Here is a 20,290-nt window from a genome sequence, read left to right as displayed (position 1 = left end):
CCAGTGCTCTTAATTAATGAACTATCTCTCCAGATCCTGTATAAACCAGTTCACAACTGGTTTACTCATTCACCTCTAGGGACATCTGGTTTATTTTCAGTTTGGACTGTTCATGAATAAATGCAGAACTCAAAGTATTTTTGTGGATACACTTGGAGTCACAGGGACAATGGATGATAACCTCACCAAAAACAGCCAGCTGCCTGTAAGAAGTAGTGGTGCATGACTGTAAGCCTAGCACTTGGAGGCCAAGGCAGAAAGATTATAGTACATTCAAGGTCACCCACGACTAAACAGCAAGACTTTGTCTCAAAAACAAACAAACAAACAAATACAATTTAAAAAAAAAAAAAAAAATGAAGGGAAAGCCAGTTTCCCCAGTGCTGTGTAGTAGGCCACAGCACAGGCTTCTTTCTCACCCCAAAGCTGAGCCTCTGTCTTGGGAGTGGAGTGGGACTCATCCCACCCTGTGACCCCGAGCACCCACTTACAAGCTCATCTGACCCTTTGGGAAAGGTCTATTCAAGCCTTCTGTCCACTAACAACAATTGTATGGCAGCCTCCGTCAACAGGAATACTGGTTGTTTGCTTTCCAGAGCTGGCCATGTATGACATGTCTGAGACAGCACCAGGAGGGCAGAGGAGGTGTTGGGAGCCTCCTCTTCCAAAAGTCTGTGACTGTCCTCCTTTCATGTCTGCACTGCCTTTTGGGAAGCAGAAATTTAAGTTTGATGAATTCAGTTTATAGTTTTTTCTATGACTAGGCCTTTTGTGTCTCCTCTAAGAAATCTTTCTTCTAAACTGTATAAAGGGGATCTGATACTTTCTTTCTATTTCTTATAAGCTTAGGCCTAGCCTCATCAAAAACAATCTTTGAGGCTGGTTATGTTGGTACATGCCTTTAATCCCAGTATGCAAGAGGCAGAGGCAGGTAGATCTCTGTGAGTTTGAAACCAGCCAAATCTATACAATGAGTTCCATACCAGCTATGGTTGGAAAATGAGACACTGTCTCAAAAATAAATAAATAAATAAATAAACTTTACAAAAGGGACAATTATTTTTTTATTGCCCCATATTATATAGTCTTGAAAGAATGAAAACCATATATAGGTACCATTATTTTACATTTTAAAAAATAGAAGTGTAGTTACTTTATAGATGTCCTACTAATTGATATTATGAAGATCAATCAGTAGATTTTTGATAGGAAAAAGAAACCATGAATGTGATAATCATGAACACACTAGGGTGAGAAGCCATAAGTTTTGGAGATAAATCTAACCTCACATGAAGTGGCTACAAGACACTTCTACAAAAGGAAGCCATAGTGTATGTAAATGAAGATTCAAGTGGTACATGTCGAAACATCTACAGCAGCCACAAACCTCACAATAATTCTGAAGGATATGGAAAGAGAAGGCCTTACTGAAGCACCTCAGATCACCTATTTTCCCCATTCCTACCTGATTCCTCAGTTTTTGAATCTCTTCCTCTCGATCTTTAATCCTGCTTTGCAAAGTGTTCTTTGTTCTATGCATATCTTCCTCCATGTAACGGAATTCCTAGTGTGAGGAGTGAATAAATCAGTCTGAGTGTGCTCTATGCCATCTCCACAGCCCAAACCCACAAGACTCATACTGAGGACTCAGTTCATGTCACAACCACACATGGACCACACGTGGATGTGCATGGGTTTGATGGAAAGTCAATACTTCAGCATGATGTTGTAAGCATTGCTACTAGGAAAAATCACTAGAAAAATACAAAATATTCTTACCTTACAGCAATGAGGAAGAATGGGACATCATTTATGAATGTAAGATTTATTATAGAATAATAAATTTGCTATCTATAATAAAGATTGATGTGGTTAGTAATATAATGTTCATAAATAATTTTTTAAAAATATAAAAGGCTCAGTGGGTACAAGGCTGATGGTCTGGTAAAGATTTACCAGATTTCTTCTGTGTTCTAGGTCTGTACAAATTCAAGGCTGAAACTACTCAATATGGAACACATTTAATCCTAAAATTAAATACTACATCTGGAATCTCAGATAAGTAAGTAGTCTACAGCTACAGTCAGCTCATGTTCCTCTACTTCATAATTTTAAAAATGGCATTTGAGAGAGGTTACAGGAAAACATCTCCCATAATAAATGAGTATTATCCTCTATCAATCACATTAAACTGCTGCCCTTTGATACAAAACAGCTCCTTGAATTAACTGCAATGCAATTCTGAAAGGACAGCTAATCTTATAATTACATTAACTAAAGCAGCCTGTGATACACATGCCTTGAAGGTCTTTGCTTGGTTTTTCTCTTAACACTTACAAAATAATTTTAAATACAATTTCTATAATAAAAACTCCTAATGAAAAAAAATCATTTAAAGAATTTAAATATACTTGAAAAGATAAAAGAGATTTAAAATACACAAAATTAAAAATGTTATGAGTGATACACTAAGAATCACAAGAATAATTTTCTATAAATTGAATGGTACCAACTTTTTACTGTATGAAATAAGATAGCAAGTGCTAACAACAGTAGTAATTACTATGTCATTTTACATGATTACAATCAGTGGCCATTACTATGAGATGTAGAATCTTACTCTGAAAATGTGGCTACAATGTGTTTAATATCCACTGCTTTAATACAGAAACAATATATAGACTATACATATATAGAAACTACAATATACTGATATAAATAATTTGGCTTGGGGAACTAACAGAAAACAGCTAACATGGCACCAGAAGTGTTCCTAGTAGGGAAAGTAGATGTAGTGAGCACAGCTTTGTGTTTGTTACACACCCTGACAGACAGATGGGCTATAGACATATGAAGTGGAAAAAATTCTGGGCTCTGAGCTGATGACACTGGGTTTTACTCTGTACTTATTTTATAGTATTGGGCAGTTATAATACAAAACAACAACAATAACAAAAACAAAAAAATCATGAGCTAGAGGGATGGATCAGCAGTTAAGAATATTTTATGCAAAATTATGAGGACTAGAGTTCAGCTCCCAGCATCCATTTAACAAGGCAGGTGTCCTGTAGCCCCACCTCTGAGTGGATAAGGGCAGAGACAGGAGGATCACAAGGGTTTGCTGGCTCTAGCTAAGCTGAGACAATAAGAGCTCCATGTTTAGGAAAAAGATGCCATCTCAAAAGAATAAGTAGAAAGTGACAGAGGGCCAGGCAGTGGTGGCACAAACCTTTAATCCCAACACTCAGGAGGCAGAGGCAGGTGGATCTCTGAATTCCAGGCCAGCCTGATCTACAGAGTGAGTTCCAGGACAGCCAGGGCTACATAACGAAACCCTGTTTCAAAGTAACCAATAGATAGATAGATAGATAGATAGACAGACAGACAGACAGACAGACAGACAGACAGACAGACAGACAGGCGGATGGTAAGATGGCTCAGCAGTTAAGAGCTCTGGCTGTTCTTCCAGAGGTCCTGAGTTCAATTCCTAGCAACCACATGGTGGCCCACAGCCATCTCTAGGGGGATCTGATGCTCTCTTCTGGCATGTAGGTGTACATGTAGCAGAGCACTAATATATTAAAATAAATAAATAAATAATTTTAAAAAATGGTAGAGCCTCTCTACCTAATCTCTAGCATGTGAAGATGCACAGGTACCTGCACCTGTATACATATACTCGCACACAAGCCTCACAAATAAATAAACTTAAAAAGCAAGCAAGCAAACAAACAAACAAATCCCAGCATTGGGAGACAGAGGCCGCAGTAGCCAGGTGAGTATCTATGAATTTGAAGCTAGCCTGGTCTACAGAGTTCCAAGAAAGTCAGTACTACATAGAAAGACTCTATCTTAAAAAACAAACAAGGGTATATGCCTTTAAACCATGATCCTCCAACCTACCCCCCAAAAAAGTGTGAGAGAGAAAAGGATCAGTTGGTAAAGGCACTTTCATTGAGTCTGACAACCTGAGTTCAAAATCCAGAACCCATGTAAACATGGAAGGAGAGAATCAACAGTACCAAGTTGTCCTTTGACTTCTACAAGCAAGCAGTGGCACATACGTAGTAGCATGCATGTGCCTATACTCAAATATCATGCATACAAACAATAATGATAAACATTAAAAAACAAACAAGCAAGCAAACAAAACCTTACACCAGAGAGGATGGAATGGAAAGAGGACCCTGCAAGCTCCCCACCTAACACTAATTCTCTGAGCCCGTGTTTCGAGCTTTCTTGGGAGGTACCCTCTCCTTACTTGTTTCATTCGGTCCAGCTCCGTCTCTAGCTCTTGCTTAGATGCTCTCTGCTTAGCTATCTGGTCTTGCAGATCTTGTAATTGTTCTCTTGCAGATTCAGCTTCATTAACCTGCTGAGCCTCCATGTCCTAAGAAAAACCAGACACAGGCACGTGAAAGCAAAAACCAAAGGGCTCTGTTCAACATATACTGAACAACCATCACATCCGGTAGACTGGGCTCAGCAGCTTCCATAGGGATAAGGGATCACAGGAATTAAGTCAGATACTTTTACTATGTAATTTGCCTAGCAGTGAGTGAATGACCAGGATGCCCCAGTTGCCTGGCCCACAACCTGCCTAGCCTTATGATTGAGCAGTAGTTTGCTAGGCGATTCATGCCTCTAGATGGCTCAGCAGTTAAGACCACTGATGCTCTTCTAGAGGTCCTGAGTTCAATTCCCAGCAACTACATGGTGGCTCACAACCATCTGTAATGGGCATCCGATGCCTCCTTCTGATGTGTCTGAAGACAGTGGCAGTATACTCATATATATAGAATAAATTAAAAAAAAAAGAAAGAAAAGTTAACACTTTCAAATACTACCAAAAGCAACATCATTATAGTAGTTCTGTTGCTGTAGGCTGTAAACAGTGTGTGCACTATCCGTCAGTACACAGAGAGAATACCTATCCTGACATTACTAAGGCTAGCGTGTGAGCTGCTTCTATCTACCCAATTTCATACCTTTCTATATTTCTTAATCACACTTTTTCAGACTCACAAGAAAGTTAGAAGTAGTGGTGTGTGCCTTTCATTCCAACACTTGGAGAGGCAGAAGTAGGTGCATCTGTGAGTTCAGGGTCGGCTTGGTCTAAAGTTCAAGTTCCAGGACAGTCAAGACTACATAAGAGAAACCAGTCTCAAGAAACAAAAGTAAACAAACAAATCTTCCAAGTACAAGGAAAAGAGCTCCAGGTTCCTGCATTTCTCCACACAGGTTACCCACCAGCTCATGCAGCAGGAGAGATGAGAGCCAACATTTTCTGCACCTCATCCTTTGAAGCACTGTCTTTACTCATCTTGCATCTCTTCAAACTCTTGAACTGAGACCACAACACAATCCTCCAAACTCACACACTTTTGTAGACTCAAAAAAAAAAAATTATTTTTCCCAGCTTTGGAGTTTATGGAGTAGCAAATTAACCTTTGACTCCAACTCCACCCACTCAGGCCAATTCTTCAGACAGAGCCCACAGTGGCTAAGAGCAAGTGCTTGAGAGCTGAGCTCTAGTCCTTGCTCTAGCACTTCATCAGCTTTTTTTTCCTTCTCTGTGCCTAAATTTCTTCAAAGATAAAAAGAGAATAACACCTCCCTCTCAGGGCTACAATGAAGAAAATGTTAGGACAGGTGTCTAGTGTGTGGCAGTAAGTGCTTAGTAAATTTAACTTACTAGCAACTTTTTAACATATGATATGTATATCTATTTTTAATTAAAAGATGGTATGATGATGTCTATGAATGATGAAGGGCATGCCTGCCACCGTGTTTGTATGTAGGTAAGAGGACGATGTGGAGTCAGCTCTTTCCTTCTACTGTTATGTAGGTTCTGGGGACTGAGTTCTGGTCGTCAGGCTTGCACAGCTCCCCGAATAGCTTCTCTACTTTACTAGATGTAATGCTTTGTATAGATCTAGTGCAGATTTCTAAACTTCTTCAGCAGGGGTAAAAAAAATGGGTCAATGTCATTTATGATGCTGGAATGAAATATTATAAGTTGTTCTTGTTTTTTATAAAGGATTGGACAGATAATGAGTAACTTTAGCATCTATACAATTTCTAATTTGACATGACTAAATTCTTTGTAATTCATATATATTTATAAAATTTAAATGATTCTACTTAGAAGAAAAAAGACTAGAAGGTTCATTACCCTGCATTTAATCTATCACCAGAGACTCTACCCTATGATATCTGTGTCAAAGATCCCCTATTTATGTGGAATAAATGGTCCAACTTATTGTTTTGTGCTAGGGGAATTGGACTGAGGGCTCCCAAATGCTAAGCAAGCAAGCTATTACTGAGTCACATCCCCAGATTGTTACTTTTAGATTAAACCTGGCACTTATACACAAACCACAATTATAAGACTACGCATAAAACTGTAATTTGTTTCTGAACCCATGCTAATATAAGGAAACATTTCAGTTTATAGAAATGTTTTATAGAAACATTTTATAGAAATGTTTTATAGAAAAACCCCACCTAATTTACTTTTAAGTAGTAGAATTTAAGATCCTTGTCAGTTTCCTGGTGCAACTTTATTTAGGCTTAAGTACATGGCAGCATATGGTTCATACTTCACAAGTATTTGTTACCCCTTGGAGTTACAGTCAGTCAAAAGACAAACCCCCTCCTGTAGAAAGATTTCTACATGGTAATTAACATTCTAGCAGAATGAAATACATTGTTTCAGTAATTCAATCTCCCCTAAAATACAGAATCATAACCTGACTTTAAACTGATGTAGCTGGGGAAATGGTTGTCTGGGATGCTAAACAATGAATGTTACCTGTAGCTCAGATCTCAGCTGATGTATCTGGCCCATCAGCTTCTGGAGCTCCTCCTTCTGCATCTCCTTCTCATGCCGAAGTTCTTCTAGTTCCATGCTGCAAGCAGTATTGCTATCTAGGCCTTCAAAACTCGAGCCTTCCTTTAAGCTGTTGATCAGTTTTTCTTTAGACTGTTGTGAAGCAGAGTATAATTAAGCAAAGATGATATCACCATACATTTTTTAGATTTATTTATTATACTTGTTTAAGTATTTTGCCTATAAGCATGTCTGTGTACCACATAAAGGCCTGGTTACCACAGAGGTCAGAAGAGGACATCGAATCCTCTGGAACCTAGTACAGATGGCTGTAAGCCACCAGGTGGGCACTGGGAATGCCTCTCTAAGAGTGACCAGTGCTCTTAACTTCTGAACCATCTATTCAGATCCTAGTTTGTACTTTACTTCATTTCATTTATTCTCCCTTCCCCCACCCCCATGCCAGGGCCACACACATGCTAAGCACAGTTCTCCACTGAGCATCATTCCCAGCTCACTTACAAGTGTCATCTCACTATACAGAAACAAAGCCCCCAGACATTTATCCGCAGAGGGAATCCATAGCTTATTGAAGCTGTAGGGATAAAAATGCAAGATATACTTGCTAATCTGTCCCTGGGCCTTAGTTCCCATGATGATGTTATAGTTGCAAATGTTTCATAAGATTTCCCTCTTATTTTTTCTTCTTATCCTTCTTTTCCCGATAATACTCCAACTTATGCTTAGGGAGCACATATAATGAATGCACTTGGCACTGCACTAAGAGCTCTGTGAGATAAAGATAGCATTCCTCTCTGGAAAGCACCCTCTGCTTCACAAACTAAATGGAAAATTAGTAGCAGCAGCAGAAGAAAGCAATAAACTCACGCAAGGGGGAATTGGTCAGATTGTTAGAGTTCTGAGCTGGACAGCAGGCTTCACCTGAAAGCATGTCCAGTGACACTGAAATACAGCATATTTAAAACCTACAGAGAAATCACAAAAGCATGGTGGTGTGTGGGAAAGCACTATGGGAGGCAGCTCAGGGAGTTCATGTGGGTGATGCCAAGCTAAATTTTATTTATTTTTGTATTGTTTGAGATGGAGTCTTGCACTGTAGTCCTGGTTGGCCTTGAACTGGTCAAAGTCCTTCTGATTCAGCGTCCTAAGTACCAAAGTAACAGGCAGGTACCAACTTATCAGGAGGTCAAATGATTTCATTTGACTTGGTAGGCTAAATCAAATTACCAGACAGTGAGTAGGGAAGAGCTGTGACAAAGAGCATTTCATGAGGCAGTGCGTTGTAGCAAGTGTGCAGTCATGGTCCATGGGCCTATCTGGCCACTTTCTGTTATGTTTAACTGGCAACATAACGAAAGGCCATAGCTAGATGCAGATTTGAGGGTCTTATGACTGGAGTAGGAGGCAGTTTACAGCTCAAAAGCTAGACATGTCTTTTCACATTTCAAATGGATTATAAGAGGTAAAACCAAAGACTATACAATGGCAACCATTTAGCCCATAGAATATATAATACTTATTATGTGGTCCTTTACAGAAAACTCTGTGGATGTCTGGCATGAAGGATGAGGAGAAAGAAGAGATCAATAAATCTCTTATGATGCTCTTAGATGATCTTATGAAGATCAACGTATAAAGTTCCTGTTCTCAACCAGTAAGAGTCAAATCTTTCATCTTGAGTACAGAATGCTAGCTATTCCTCTTTCAAAAAAATTTTTCCTTTTCATTTTAAAGATTTATTTATTTTTATGTATATGAGTACCCTGTTGCTGTCTTCAAACACACCACAAGAGGGCATCAGATCCTATTACAGATGGTTATGAACCACCATGTGGTTGCTGGGAATTAAACTCAGAACCTCTAGAAGAGCAGTCAGTGCTCTTAACTGCTGAGCCATCTCTCCAGCCCAAGAATTTTTCCTTTTTTAAGTGGCAGAACTATAGGCATTTCCATTTCTTTAGACTTTATTTTTTCAAATTTGCTACACTGAACATTATAAACTGCCAGAGACTGAGCCCAGGGCCACACACATGCTAAGCACACTTCTCCACTGAGCATCATTCCCAGCTCGCTTACAAGTGTCATCTCACCATACAGAAACAAAGCCCCTGATGATAAACTGCCTCCTTCTCCAATCATAAGACCCTCAAATCTGCATCTAGCTATGGCCTTTCGTTATGTTGCCAGTTAAGCTGTCAGTACCTTTAGGTCTTCACCTCCTCTTTTTGAGAATCCAGGGATTCCATATGCCAAATCCAAGAATTCTATTTAGCCCTCATCAAGTCACAGAAGCTGCCTAACCCTTTTCCCTGGCCCAGCTTGTTCCTGGTTCTCCAAATCCTGGCCACTCTTTTTGGGGAGTTTTCTTTGCCCAGTTTGTAAATGCTAATGTTGAAAATTATGTAATTAGCCATAGGCTTTCTCTTCTTCTTCTTTTTTTTTTTTTGATTTCTCTGTGTTGAGGCTTTCTCTCTCTCTCTCTCTCTCTCTCTCTCTCTTTCTCTCTCTTTTCTGAGACAGGGTTTTCTCTGTGTAGACCAGATTGGCCTTAGAAATCCGCCTGCCTCTGCCTCCCAAGTGCTGGGATTAAAGGTGTGTGCCACCACTGCCCGGAGGCTTTCTCTTCTTTTTTTTTTTTTTAAAGATTTATTTATTTATTATATGTAAGTACACTGTAGCTGTCTTTAGACACTCCACAAGAGGGCATCAGATCTCATTATGGATGGTTGTGAGCCATCATGTGGTTGTTGGGATTTGAGCTCACGACCTTTGGAAGAACAGTCAGTGCTCTTAACAACTGAGCCATCTGTCCAACACCCTTAAAACAACAATCAATTTAAGTCTTTTTTTAAAAAATTTATTTATTTATTATATGTAAGTACACTGTAGCTATCTTCAGACACACCAGAAGAGGGCGTCAGATCTCATCACTGGTGGTTGTGAGCCACCATGTGGTTGCTGGGATTTGAACTCATGACCTCTGGAAGAGCAGTCAGCGCTCTTAACCACTGAGCCATCTCTCCAGCCCTTAACACCAGAAGAGGGCATCAGATCCCATTACAGATGGTTGTGAGCCACCATGTGGTTGCTGGGATTGGAACTCAGGACCTCTGGAAGAGCAGTCAGCACTCTTAACCACTGAGCCATCTCTCCAGCCCCGGCTTTCTCTTCTTAAACTGCATGCTACTCCTGATTAACTTCACTTGCACTCTTGCTGCCATCTCCTATGGCTGATGCGATACCTCTCTGCTGAGCTTCAGGCTTGAATTTCTAATTACCTTCCTGACATTCACTTCAGTGTCACATCAGTTTCTCAACCTCATCATAATTTGTCATAACCCTCCAACCTTAACATGTCATTCCTATTTGTCCCTTTCAGAGGACAAGAAACAACATACAACTTGCTTATATGCAAGCAGAAACCCATAGTCATCCCAGATCCCATTTGACTTCTTTCCTTTCTCTCGGATTAAAATTTCAATGTAACTTTCTCAAATATTCTACCTTCTACCTCTTAACTACCCCCACTAGCCATCCTCACTTCACTAACCTCCAGTCACCTGTTAGCATCCACCTGCCTCTGATCTCACCTGTTCCTGCATTACATTTCTTGAGTGCTGGGTATTGTTTTGGGATACAACAATGAACAAGATAATGTCCAGCTCTAGCCTAAGTTCTTCACTGCTGCTACACATCTTAATTTCAAATCTCACACTGCTACTCAATTTCTGTCGAACCTCTCCCTTAACCTACAGGATAAAACCAGCATGGGCCTCCATAATCTGATTCCAGCCCATCACTACGTGTTATCTCTATCATCTAATTTCTAATATGTTATGCTCCAGCAATGAGCACTAGTTCCCCAGGCATACCATGTTCTCTCAGGACTCCTGCCTCTGGCAGCTTCTTATCTGAAATCTCTACCCTTGTGTGAGCCTTCATACCCATCCTTCAAGGTTCTCTTTATAGTGTCAGCTCAGTGCAGCAAACCCTGGCATCCCTGGGCACTTAAAGGCTTTTTTTGTCTTCCAGGAGTCCCATTGTATTGCATCAATGACTTTACCCTGTTAATTATTTTGATTTTTAAAATTCTGCTAAGCTGGATGTGCCCTTAAAACAAACAAACAAACAAAAACCCTAAAGTTTTGTCAATGACTGTGTGGGTTCACGCTTTACTATTAGAGTAATATTTACCAGGGCAAAGCAATGAGGAAGCTGGTTTAGGAGCTGAGCCTCCAACACCTAAACAGCAAGCAGCAAGAACCAGAGGTCAGGAGGTGAGTAGAGACATGCTTGAAGTCTCCTGAGGTGACAGGTAGAGGCAGAACGAGCATACATCAGTACAAGGTAAGAAAGAGGGTTTAGGACAGGACCTAAAGGCACGTTTAGTCTTTGGAGCCTGGGAAAAGAACCCAGAAAGCTGGAGACAATGACAGGAGGACAAAAAAGGAGCCAGGGTGGTATGTGGCACAGAAGACAAGTTCTCCAAGATGGAGGGAGAATAACAGAGTCAACTGTGTTTTCAAAGTCAAAATGTATGCAAACAACATTAACACATGACGCCAAATATAAATTCATGCCATTCTAGACCTTTTTGAGAAGATAATTTTAGAAATGTGATAGACAGAAATTATATGATGGGACAAAGGGAACAAGTATTTAATAAAGAAGACAGCCTAGCCCCAAGCATTCTGATACATTTGCTATTGAGACAAAACAGGGGACAGCTCAATGAAGAAGGGCTATAACAAAGCAAAACAAAACAAAAGCAAAATCCAATCCAGTCTTCATTCTTCCACTAGTGACCACCACATGCACACAACAACAAAGAAACGGAGCCGGGCAGTGGTGGCGCACGCCTTTAATCCCAGCACTTGGGAGGCAGAGGCAGGTGGATTTCTGAGTTTGAGGCCAGCCTGGTATACAGAATGAGTTCCAGGACAGCCAGGGCTACACAGAGAAACCCTGTCTCGAAAAACCAAAACTAAAAGAACAAAGAAACGACTCAAATTGAAACAAGCAGACTCCATGCAGACAGACAGACTAACCTAAATATAAATGGAAGCACATGTTTTCTCTCTAATGAAATGTTGAGGGCTACACTGGTGACTACAGTTTTTACAGAAACCACCAAAGGAGCATAATATAGCTGCTTAGCAACAATAGCGTCATCAGAGATGAAGATCTTACCAAGCAAGTGGTGGTGAGAGCAAGAATTTCTACCCTAGTCACAGTTCAGTGTGCAGCAGGGCAATGCAGCTAACACACGCCCCGGTGTGTAGAGGGCTGGCATCTCTCAGCAAGGGCACATCATAGTGTACACTCGTGCTTACCTGCAGTATCCGTGTAGCTTTTTGCTTGTAGTCAACTAACTCCTGCTTAGCCGACTCCAAGCTTGACCTATGTAGTTTGACTTGCTGCTGGAGTTCATCAACCTTCTTCTTCTCCTCAGAGTACTTTCTTTCTGCCAGAGTAACTGCTTCTGCCAAATTCTGACGTTCCACTTCCATTTTGTTAAGGCGTGCAGCAAACTCACTCTGTGGTAAATTTTATATTATATGTATTCTCTCATTTAACTTGAAATATACATACAACCATGAATTCAGATATCTTAAGGGAATTTACTAGCTCTGACTAAAAATGAGGAGGAAAAAAATAGAAAACTATAAAGTTGTGGCTCCTGAGCACAGCAATACGTTAAAGTCAACCACGAGTTTGTTCAAGGTTCTACAAGGTCTCTTCCAGGTTTAATGAACTGTAATTTCCAACTCTGGTAGTGGGGATCTGTTTTCTAGGAGATGACAGGTGAGCCAAGTACAAGTACACTTCAGTACTTAGGAGTTTGAGGCAAAAGAACAGTTGTCACAAAGTGAAGCAACCCTCAGCAGCTTAGTGAGGACCATATTTTATTGTGTTTTAATTAATTTACTTTTGAGACAGAGTCTTTCGCTGAACCTGGAGCTCGCCATGGCTAGAAAGCTCCAGGGAGCTGCCTGTCTTCCTGCTAACCCAGAGCTGGGGTCACAGATTTGTGCTACTATGTCCACCTTTTCACATGAATCCCAATCAGGTCCTCGTGCTGGCAGAGCACACAACTTACTAAAGGATCTCCCCAGACTCCACTTCATTACATTTTTATGGCCTTAATAGGATTTCCTTGTATGGACATACCACAACCTGTTTATCCCAGCAGCAAATGCCACTTGTATTTCTAGCTTTCCCAGAATACAAATATTGCTCTACACACAACCAACAAAATTTTATGTGAACACATATTTTTTAATCTCTGGGGCAGATACCTAAAGTAGAACTGTTAGACCATATGAGAATCCTATGTCTCTATGTATAGCTTCTTGAAGAACTGCCTGATCTTAGAAAAACTTATGAATATTTTTAAAACAACTTAGGTAATAAGACTCTTGTTCATTTGTAAATTTTAAGGAATCTAAGCACAGACCAAATATCCTTGAAGAAAGTTTCAATATCTGACTGTGTAAAATGCAATATGCTATAAGTGTAAGGCACACAATGTTTTAAAAGTATCAGAAGACAGAAGAGAATGTAAAATATCTTATATCTTTAAATATGAATTACGTGTTGAAACACAGGTTATTTGCCCCTTATCAGAAATTCCCCAGGACCAGAAAGAAGTACCTCAGATTTTTTTTTTTAGAATGTTTATAAATAAAAAATAAGAATTTGCAAACTTGACTATTCATTGGTATTACCTTTGAGTCTTACAAAAACAAACCACTTAAACTGGGTATGCCCTGGACCCCAGCACTAGGAGGCAGAGCAAACAGATTTCCAAGTATGATGCCAGTCTGGTCTATAAAATGAATTCCAGAACAGCAAAGGCTATATGGTGAGACCCTGTCTCAGAAACAATATAAAACCAAAAACAAAGCAGCCCCCAAACACTAACTCCTTCATTGGATTCAGAAAGGTAACTCTGAAGACTAAACTACACATAAAAACAGCTTTAAAAGTAGAGCTATAAACAAGGTATGGTGACACATACCTTTAGTTTCAGCAGAGGCAGGCAGATCTCTGAGTTTGAGGCCAGCCTGGTCTACAGAGCAAGTTCCAGAATAGCCAAGGCTACACAAAGGAACCCTGTCTCTAAAGAAAAAACAAACAAACAAAAACAAACAAAAGAAAAACCTAATTTTCTCTGGAAATAAATTAGGTTAAACTAGAACTAGATAAGACTAAATAAATAAAAATAAGATGCCACAAAGTACCACTTAGTGAAATAGCAATGATTGTTATATCTAAATTTATTGACAGATGCACAGCTCTGATGAATATTAACCATTTTAATTTTCTTTCAAATAAAAATAATTTAGCAAGGATTAAGATAATTTTTTCAAACATCCAGGTTTCGGTTTGACAAAATACATAGTAAAATTTTGCTGATGATTTGAGGTGCTATGAAGTGAAGAGGCATGCCTCCCACCCTCTGTACTGAGAGAACACACACAGTATCTCCCCTCTAACCTGCATTTGTTTGTAGCTCTCTTGCTCTCTCTTCAGAGTGGCATCAGCTTCATGCAGCCTCTCTTGAAGAGTTTGCAGAGCTTGATTCTGTAGGCTACTACCTTCATTGTGATCCTGCATTATTCTAAAAAAATAAAATTGCATCACATGAAAGAATGCATTCCCACAGGGAACAAGCAATCAGGCACTATAATTCTTAGAGCATCTATAAATTAGTCAAACAAAGATGGTCTAAGACATCTTAACAGAATATTTTTAGGCCACATGTAAGTACATACCATATACTAAATAATGGATGGCACTATGCTTTTCAAATACTCTTAAATTTAGAATTTGCTAACCATGTATCTCCAGGGTCAAAAAAAGTGAATCCATTTTAATCATTCACATTTCCAACTTTATAAGAAATCTTTCCTCTAGTAAATTTCTAAGAAGATGATTATTCATAAGTTGAAAAACACTACAACATTAGCATACGTATACACTCAGCTTGCCTTCTTTGTATGAGCAGAATTACCCACCGTGACTTTTCACTCTGTAAGGCTTCCAGTGCTTCTGTGCGGGAACTCAGCACCTGGTCAGCCTCCTGCAGTCTCACTTTGAGGACAGCCAACTGGGAATCCTTTGCTGCCACTGCTTCAGTGAGGTCATCTACTTGAGCTCGTAGTTCCCGAGTTATTCGATCACTCTTTGAATTGTCAACATTCCATTTTTCAACTCTTACTCTTGCCTTATTTAATTCTATAAAAAATAAAATTTCATAAGTCAAGCAAAACAACACATCTTTTCATGGTATACATAATGATAATGATATATGTAGTCTGCCCCCAAAAACAATTTTTAAAAATTTGAAACAAATTTCACAGGGTTTCAGGAAATATTCTATTTCATATCTACATTTTCTAGTCAGTTTTTAATAACTTATTTTGCTCCTCTGGTCTTGTTTCATGCCTAAATAAAACTTCCTACCGTTCAATTGGACTGTTTTTACTGGCCCCACTGGAACCAGGATAACTATTTCCTGCCCCTTTCCTCTTTCCTCAGCCACACATACTCATACCCCTTCTGCCAATACCACACTACAGACCCAAAGTTATTTCTTTAAAAGATTTGTTTATTTAAATGTGTATGGGAGTTTGTCTGCATGCATGTTTATTCACCACACGCATGCCACATGCCCCTAGAGGTCAGAAAAGGGCATCAGATCCCCTAGAATTAGAATTATAAATGGTTTTGACCTACCATGTGGGTGTTCGGAACAGAACTGAGCTACTCAAGAAGAGCAGTCAATTCTCTCTTACCTGCTGAGCCATGTCTCCAGTTCCAACCTTTTTTAAAAAATTCATCATTTCTGAAGAATTAGAGGGTTTTCTACTTACAGATTAGCCCCTGCACATTTCTGGAAGGCATTATTCACACTGGTTTCCATGTTCATTTATGGTCCCTGGAGCGGCAACACTTTGACCATGCCTGCTAGTATCTAACACTTTACATACCTTGACTTTGGTTCATGAAATAGTTCTCCTTTAAAGTTCAGAACAGGGCTGGAGAGATGGCTCAGCAGTTAAGAGCATTAACTGCTCTTCCAGAGGTCCTGAGTTCAATTCCCAGAACCACAGGGTGGCTCACAACCATCTGTAATGGGATCTGATGCCCACTTCTGCTATGACTGAAGATAGCTACAGTGTACTCATACATAATATAAACAAATAAATAAATCTTTAAAGTTCAGAATAGAACTTTTTTTTTTCATAGAAGAACTGGCTCTATTTCTAAATTTAGATGCTACATTTCCATGGAGATAACATTTCACAAGCCCCATTAAAGTCCTACCTTCTTGAGTTTCTTTGGATCTCTGAAGTAATGAGGCCATTTCCTGATTTAAAGACTGGACTTCATTCCTGAGTAACTGATTCTCCAGTCGGAGATTGGACAGCTCGTGTGACCTGCTACCATCACTAGGTGCAGAGTTGTGCTCCATGCTGGTAGCACCTGACGCTGTGCTTTCCTCTGAGGATTCCTTGTGAACTTCAGGCACAGAATCAGAACTGTTCATGTCTGTAAGACAAGAACACACTTGCATACAGTAACAGTCACTATGCAAGCAACAGTCACTTGTTTTTGGAAGACTGCTATAGTTTGGACCCCAGAAAAATACTATTAATTCTCAACAGATACCCTTCTAGTGAAAATATATTCTCACAAGTGGAATCTACAGATCTACAAAGATCCTCAAATCTGGACACACTAGGAGAGGACAGAATATAAAACACTTCTGGGAAGAAGACAAAGATTTTTTTTTTCTAGAGACAGGGTTTTTCTGTTTAACAGCCCTGGATGCCTGGAACTCACTTTGTAGACCAGGCTAACTTCGAACACACAGAGATCCACCTGCCTCTGGCTGCCAGAGATAATTTAAACTCTGAATTTTCTTGTTTCCAGAAAAAAAAAGCAAGGTAGAAGTATTAGCAATGAAAACACTAAGAAGGTACAACAGAAAGGTGTGAGGTTCAAGCCGAGAAGACTAATTCCACAAGTCATAGCAATCTGTCACACCCAAACTGAATCTAAAACGTCTTGCCAACGGATACCACAGGAGTTCAAATCTATCTTGTTTTTAACTAAATGTGATGCAAATTCACATTTAACTTATTTTTATTTTTTAATGTGTAAACATATTTTGTGTATATGTATGTCTGTGCATTTCATAAATGCCCTGTGCCAAGGGAAGCCAGAAGAGACTTTATCCTCTGGAACTGGGGTTGCAGACAGTTGTGAGCTGCCATGTGGGTGTTGTGAACAAAACCCAGGCCCTCTGAAAGGGCAGCCTGTGCTCTTAACCACTGAGCTATTTGTTTAGCTCCACAATTTACTTATTTTTAAAATTACATAGGAAGAAAGGGATTTTCCAAAAGGTTGGATAAACAAGTAATAACATGGTGCCTCAGTGTCTTTGGTAATCGGGTAAATGCAAACTAAAAACACAAGAAGCCAGGTGTGGTAGTACACTATAGTCCCACCTCTTAGAGTCTGAGGCAAAAACATCACCATGAGGCTGATGTTAACCTGGGCTACCTTGTGAGTTCCAGGCCAGCCTGGGACAGAATATTTCTCAAAACTAGCATCACAATGAGACCCAGGCCAATACTAGTAATCCTAGCACTTCGCTACAATTACAAGAATTAGAACAATTACAAGTTCTAGATCTTGTCTCCAAATATCAATAAATAAATAAGTAAAGAAAGACTTTCCCTCAGAAAAGTCAGGGTCCTCAAGCTAAGAGGATCGGCAGACAGAGGCTCGGCGCTTGCTGACAAGCCTCACAACCTGACTTAAAGTCCCAGAATCCACATGGGAGGAGGAGAGAACTCCCTCAAACTGTCCTTTGATCTCTATGTGCTTCTGTGGCACATGTACCCACACACCTCCAGAAAATAGACATATATATTTTAAAATATTGACATCTTCATTAGATCAAATAAAAAAGTTTTTTTCACCGGGTGATAGTGGCATACGCCTTTAATCCCAGCACTTGAGAGGCAGAGGCAGGCGGATTTCTGAGTTCGAGGCCAGCCTGGTCTACAGAGTGAGATCCAGGACAGCCAAGGCTACACAGAGAAACCCTGTCTCAAAAAAAAGGTTTTTTTCATCTGATCACAATATTATAAAGTTAAAAAATCATAAAAGTAGGAAAATCTATTATTTATAATTAAAAGTTTAAATAAAAAGTCAAAGAAAGATCATAATTTAGAATATATTTACCACTTATCACATAATTTTTAAAAATCTGTGTTATTCAATAAATAAGCTTGTAAAAGAAAGACTGTAGCATAGTATATAAATAAAAATTATATTAAGATTTCAATTCTTCTTTGGAGAAGAATTAGTCAAAGAGACTAATTTCTGTTTTGTTTTGTTTTTTCAAGACAGAGTTTCTTTATGTAGACCGGGTTATCCTGGAACTCATTCTATAGACCAGGCTAGCTTTGAAACACTACTCTAAGACAGTATTGACTAGAAGTAGACAATGCTGTTGTTTTTTGATTACACCACACACTGGCAAAGGTCCTTCTCTTATCCCTACAGAAGAGATCCTATAACAGGGGATGAAGAACACTATTCATACACCTTCACTTAGGAGGGCACATCCAATCTCCTTAATTATGAAAGAAACAGACTGATTAAGTACCAGGACTTTGGCTCTCAGAGTTTTCTTCCATGGCCTTGATGGTGGTTACACTGGTGTTGACAGAACTGACACCTGGTGACTGAGAACTTGGAAAGACGGGAGCTTTGCCCTTCTCTTTCTTGATTTCCACTCTCCCAGTGGGCTCTTTTTGGGAACTGTTAAGAAAATCAAATAGCAGCTCATCATCAGGCTCTGATTTTTTCCTTCGAACAAACTGGGACGAAGGCCTAGGGACAGATGCATGTTCAGTGGGATGGGAGGCATCCCCGACTGTCCTGGATCCGATTTTCACATTTGCTGTGCCAGCTATGATCGTGGCTTTCTGATGTCGGATGTTATCAGCAGCTGAGGAAATATAGTTAGCTTTCTGCCCAGTCTGGTAAGTTGAATCTGTGTTTTGCTGGTGAAGTTCAGGATAGTCAGTATTTTTGCTATAAAAGATGTTGCTGGTATTCTCCTTTCTGAGAGCTGTTGCAGCCCCCTGATCCACTCGGTTTAAAAGATCTTCGGCTCTTCCAGCAAGATCAGCAAACCAAGACATGATGATAGCGAAGTAATCCTACTATGAACCTGTAAAAGTAAAAAAAAAAGAACACGATTTGACCACTGTCTTCTGGAAAGAGTCCTGGGTTAAAATCCTAACCTGCCTCATACTACACAGACAACCTTGAACAAACTACTACTAGAAGCTGAGAAACCTTATCTTGAAAATGGAGGACAGTAAGTATACCCCCTCACAGAATGTTTTTGTAAGTATTTCTGTGATGGTTCTGTGCTGTGCAACCCAGGCTTCTGTGAGCAAATCAACTCCCTATCTGAACTTTCCAAGTACTTGTGGCTACAGGGATTCATCAGTACACGTAGCTCAGAATGGTTTTAAGATCAAATAATGTGGGGAACACTTTCTGAGAAGCTTAGCATACAGAAAACCCCTCTACTAGCTTCCACTATCATTATTACAACTACTACTATTTTCCTTATTATATCAACAAAGGGCAAATCTTTTTTGTTTGTTTGTTTTTGTTTTCAAGACAGGGTTTCTCTGTATAGCTCTGGCTGTCCTGGAACTCACTCTGTAGACCAGGCTGGCCTCGAACTCAGAAATCCGCCTGCCTCTGCCTCCCAAGTGCTGGGATTAAAGGTGTGCGCCACCATTGCCCAGCGCAAACCTTAACATAGCAGAAACATGTTACAGACTGTACTGTGTTCCCCAAAATTCACATACTGAACTCCAAACCCAAAGACTTCAGGATGTCACTTAATAGAAACAGGGTCTTTAAAGATATAATTTAAATTAAACTGATGTCTATTATTAAAAGATATGCACACAAATAGTCATAAAGAGAGTGAAAAACGAGAAGACAGCTATCTGTAAGGCAAAAGAAAACCCTCAGCAATCAGCCTTCAGACAGTTGGAGAGGTAAAAGCCCTAGCCCCGAAGCTCGACAATCTGAACTCGAACCACACAATCTACTGAGGAGTGAGGCAGAAACGTCAGGAAAGTTGTCCTCTGTCCACACATACACCCACACTTGCAAGTGCACACACAAGTAAAATAATAATATAAACAAGTCAAACCAATACCTTCATTGTGGACTTAGAACTGTGAGAAAAATTACTTTCTACTGTTAATCCCTCTGGCCTATGATACTTTTTCATGTGTGTCATACAGGATTGGTAAAAATTCCAGTACAACCAAATAAAAAGCCTCTGAAATTTGTTTCAAAGGGCTGAACTTGGAAAAAAAA

At 39.6% G+C, this 20,290-nt stretch overlaps 1 protein-coding gene across 2 annotated transcripts in view; it reads right to left on the bottom strand.

Moving 5' to 3' along the window:
• The window catches only part of Golga5 (golgin A5), a 29,621-nt gene that overhangs the window by 7,484 nt on the left and 1,847 nt on the right, over positions 1-20,290 (bottom strand). For both annotated transcript variants that reach the window (XM_031356299.1, XM_031356300.1), the window contains exons 2-9: positions 18,543-19,112; positions 16,187-16,411; positions 14,875-15,094; positions 14,354-14,477; positions 12,187-12,390; positions 6,815-6,985; positions 4,262-4,390; positions 1,466-1,564 (exon numbers count right to left, since the gene is read on the bottom strand). In XM_031356299.1, coding sequence (XP_031212159.1) covers positions 1,466-1,564; positions 4,262-4,390; positions 6,815-6,985; positions 12,187-12,390; positions 14,354-14,477; positions 14,875-15,094; positions 16,187-16,411; positions 18,543-19,083 — 1,713 coding nt within the window. In that variant the 5' untranslated portion in view covers positions 19,084-19,112. The remainder of the gene's footprint in view (positions 1-1,465; positions 1,565-4,261; positions 4,391-6,814; positions 6,986-12,186; positions 12,391-14,353; positions 14,478-14,874; positions 15,095-16,186; positions 16,412-18,542; positions 19,113-20,290) is intronic.

This window comes from Mastomys coucha, unplaced genomic scaffold (assembly GCF_008632895.1).
Source record: "Mastomys coucha isolate ucsf_1 unplaced genomic scaffold, UCSF_Mcou_1 pScaffold6, whole genome shotgun sequence".
Taxonomy (NCBI): Eukaryota; Metazoa; Chordata; class Mammalia; order Rodentia; family Muridae; genus Mastomys; species Mastomys coucha.
The sequence above is the reverse complement of the archived record's forward strand: the minus strand, read 5'-3'. Positions and strand labels throughout refer to the sequence as shown.